This window comes from Nestor notabilis, unplaced genomic scaffold (assembly GCF_000696875.1).
Source record: "Nestor notabilis isolate BGI_N333 unplaced genomic scaffold, ASM69687v1 scaffold23290, whole genome shotgun sequence".
NCBI classification, from domain to species: Eukaryota; Metazoa; Chordata; class Aves; order Psittaciformes; family Psittacidae; genus Nestor; species Nestor notabilis.
The window spans coordinates 1,061-5,158 of NW_009911851.1; the positions used below are offsets into that span (position 1 = coordinate 1,061).

Sequence of the window (4,098 nt, forward strand, 5' to 3'; positions counted from 1 at the left end):
GCCTCGTCGCCCCACAGCGCTGGTGAGATGAAGCAGTGGAGTTTCCTGCCGGTGGGTGGGATGAACAGCCCCATGCTCAGACCCCGCTGTGTTTGCCAGGGCACAAACTGCCGTTTCTCACCCCAGCCACCACGCTGGCCGACTCTGGCGGAGAGGCTGCATCCACCTTCTCCCTTGAAGGAAGCTGTGGGCAGCATGAAGCTGGCTGACAGGTCTCTGTGGTTGCTTTGATACCTAAAGGGGCCAACAAGAAATCTGGAGAGAGGCTTTTGGCAAGGGCCTGTAGGGACAGGAGAAGGGGAATGGCTTTAACCTGCCAGAGGGGAGATTGAGATGAGCTCTGAGGCAGAAGTTCTTGCCATGAAGAGGATGAGACGCTGGCACAGGTTGACCGGCCGAGCAGTGCCGGGAAGGAAGCCTTCCCTTCCCGGATGAGCCGGTGCAGCCGGGAGCTCCCAGGGATGATGCTCCATGGGAGCAGCTCCAAGCCCTATCCCGGCGGAGCAGCATTGCCGCAGGGATGAGCAGGCGGAGGGGCAGGAGGAGCGGCGCTGGCCCTGCCCTGCTGTTCTGCTGATGAGGCACTTTCCTTAGAGCAGCCCAAGCATCGGGCACGTCAGGGTGAGGCATGGCCCTGGGGGGCAGCCCTGCTGCTTGCACACCCATCTGCGGCTCCGTGGGCTGCTTCCAGGACATTTGCATGCTGCGCAAGCGGGTTCGGCTCCCGTGGGATGCTCCAGCAGGACGGGGGATCCCTCCGCCATCCGCGTGGCTCGCTGCAGGAGCTGCATCGGCTTTGGGTGCAGGCAGGAGGGACCATGGGGGCTGTTTCTGTTGATAAGAGGATGATTGATACGCTGGTATGCAGCGCAGCAGACCTGGAACAATGTCCCCTTTTCATTCCCGAGCAGGCCGTGCCGTGCCGGGTTTCTTCAAGTTAAACCAATCTCGGCTGTTTTATCATGCCATCGCTGTAGAACGTAACCCTGAGTTTAAAGTAATTGCAGTGCTAATTACTCATTCACATGGTTCAAAATGAGTTAAGCCTTGTATCTAGGACATTGCCAGTTATTGCTGTTCACTCTCAGCCCAGCTGCTTAAAAATGAGGCACAAATCAACGTTATCTGCTTTGGATTCCTACCAGCCATCGTAAATAAGAGCAGCAACACGAAGAGCTGCTGCTCCTCATGTGATGGGTCACAGGGAGAGGAAAACGTGGCCCTTTGGAGAGAGTGAGGGGGAAAACCCAGCTGGGGCAGGGTCTGTGGTCCCATAAAGGATGAGCCAGGGCACCAGTTCCTTCCCGCGGAGGCAGAGGTGGCATAGCAAGCAGCCAGGTCTGGACCTGCAGAACACCTCGGGGAGTTTGGGGAGCTGCAGATACACGCTGGCACCGCAGGGACCTGCCAGGGGCTGGCACTGCACCCCAACCCTGGGCGGGCTGATGGTTGGGGGTGTTGGGGGTCTTAGAGTAAACACAGCTTTTACCCCAGGTGGCAGTTGGAGGGGGACAGGGTGACTCGGCAGATGCCCTGGGAAGGGCCTGGCTGTGTCATTTCTGCTGCAGATGCCATTGGGATCAGGGTGGTTTCCGTTGTGTCACACCATCGGGTGGAGGCGATAACATAAACCCAAGCTCACCGTTAGAGGCAGGTGCAGTGTGTGTGTGTGCACCCACCAGGGACGTGGATCTCCTTCGGGGACAGCGCTGCTGCTGAGGCTCCTCACATGTGGAATTAAACGCAGTGGGTGCCACAAGCCTGTGTGGGAGCAGCCCCGGTTCATCCCGGTTGTTGTGGAGCTGGATCCTCCACCGCTCGGGGCGAGCGTCTGTGGAGCCGGGGGCTTTGGCAGGGGAGCCCCGTCTGCTCTGCACGGGGAAGCCGTCGCTGTGTGCCAGGCTCTGGTGGTGGTGCCCTGGCAGGGAAACCGGCACGGCAGAACCAAGCCCTGGCATTGGCGGGATGGGGCTGGGGGTGAAACCGAGCCGATGGCTTCAAAACCGGGCTGGGGGCACCTGGGGGTGAATCAGTTTGTTAACCCGAGCCGATGGCTTCAAAGCTGGGCTGGGAGCACCTGGTGCTGACTCAGCACCCAATGACGAGCAACCTGCACCAGCAGGGGTACACTGGGGAGCTGAGGCAGTGGCCAGTTGGTTGGTTGGCATCATGGCAGATGTCTCCTCTGCACAGGGTTCACGGGCCAGAACTGTGAGGAGAACATCAATGACTGTCCAGGCAACAACTGCAAGAATGGGGGTACCTGCGTGGATGGTGTGAACACCTACAACTGCCAGTGCCCGCCCGAGTGGACAGGTAACACCACCGTCAGCAGCGAGGGTGGCACAGGGCTGGGCTGGTGGATGGATCCTGCGCCAGGGGATGACGGGGATTGTGTTGGCAGAACCATCCCACTTCACAGCGATGCTCACAGAGCCTGCAGGAGCCTCATACAGGTGCCCTGTCCCCTGCAGGTCAGTACTGCACCGAGGACGTGGACGAGTGCCAGTTGATGCCCAACGCCTGCCAGAATGGGGGCACTTGCCACAACAACCATGGTGGCTACAACTGCGTGTGTGTCAATGGCTGGACGGGCGAGGACTGCAGCGAGAACATCGACGACTGCGCCATGGCCGCCTGCTTCCACGGGGCCACGTGCCATGACCGTGTCGCCTCCTTCTACTGCGAGTGCCCCCATGGCCGCACGGGTGAGGCCATGTCTTATCCTGTCCCCTGCTCACAGTGCAGGGTGGCAGCTTCCTGCATGTCCCCCGGCTCCTAGCTTGAGGTCTTGGTGCATGGTGACTTCTGTGCCCATCACCATTGACGTGCCTCTTGCTGCCCAGGTTTGCTGTGCCACCTCGATGATGCCTGCATCAGCAACCCCTGCAACGAGGGCTCCAACTGTGACACCAACCCCGTCAATGGCAAAGCCATCTGCACGTGCCCTTCGGGGTACATGGGGCCGGCCTGCAACCAGGACGTGGACGAGTGTTCGCTGGGTGAGCACTGAGCAGGAGGCAGAGATGTGGTTGGGAAAGCACCGGTGCCACCAGGACCGTGTCCTGTGAGCCCCATTTGTGTGTTGCAGGAGCCAACCCTTGTGAGCACGCAGGGAAATGCATCAACACCCAGGGGTCCTTCCAGTGCCAGTGCTTGCAGGGCTACTCGGGCCCTCGCTGTGAGATCGATGTCAATGAGTGCCTCTCCAACCCCTGCCAGAACGATGCCACCTGCCTGGACCAGATCGGGGAATTCCAGTGCATCTGCATGCCCGGTGGGTGCACAGCCCCATGGACCCCGGTGCTGGTGTGGGTGACAGGAGGACTCTAGGTGCCCCTGAGCTCCAGCTTGGTGCTGGTTTGGGTGAGGAGCCACAGGAGGTGCATGTGTCTGGGGACAACAACAAAAAGAAGCTTGGTAAAGATTGCGGGATCTTCCGGAGCAGTGTGGGGACAGGAAGCGAGAGTTGGGCACCATCAGCCTTGCTCTGGACTCCTCCTCTTCTGACCTTGCTGGCTTGGATCAAGCCAAGAGCAGGGAGGTCCAGGATGGACAGCCATGAAGCAGGTTGTGCATCAGGTCCCACCACCTGTAGCACATCTTTGTAGAGATGGAGGAACCAAATGCACACTGGTGTGACCTGCCCATCCTGTGCATTGTGCCAGCCCCGTGCATGGTGCTGACGATGCTCCCGGTCTCTCCACAGGTTACGAGGGGGTTTACTGTGAGATCAACACGGACGAGCGCACCAGCCGCCCCTGTCTGCACAACGGCAACTGCCTCGACAAGATCAATGAGTTCCACTGCGAGTGCCCCACCGGTACGTGGCATCCACCCCACTGCCACCGCGGTGAAACAGAGCCAGGATGTGCCCTGGCTCCCAGAAATGGGCTCCTTAAACTTCGGAGCCCCATGAAATGGGGAGAAGGGGCTGAGCAACTCTCGGTGCTTCTGGTGGGGGTTCCCCCATTGCGATGTGTGTGTAGGCGATGCTGCTCCAGGTCCAGCCCATGGGAGAGGCGAAGGAGGATTAAACCCCACGGCTTTGCACTTGAAAAGGCCCCTCTTTGGGAAGGAGGGCGGGGGGCCGGGGGG

General features: G+C 60.0%; 1 protein-coding gene across 1 annotated transcript in view; it reads left to right on the top strand.

Moving 5' to 3' along the window:
• LOC104407418 (neurogenic locus notch homolog protein 1-like) overlaps positions 1-4,098 on the top strand; it is a gene marked incomplete at both ends in the record, with an annotated part of 6,067 nt that overhangs the window by 976 nt on the left and 993 nt on the right. Inside the window, 5 exons of the mRNA XM_010016701.1 lie at positions 2,194-2,316; positions 2,475-2,708; positions 2,847-3,002; positions 3,092-3,277; positions 3,710-3,823. Of these exons, the coding sequence (XP_010015003.1) occupies positions 2,194-2,316; positions 2,475-2,708; positions 2,847-3,002; positions 3,092-3,277; positions 3,710-3,823 (813 nt within the window). The remainder of the gene's footprint in view (positions 1-2,193; positions 2,317-2,474; positions 2,709-2,846; positions 3,003-3,091; positions 3,278-3,709; positions 3,824-4,098) is intronic.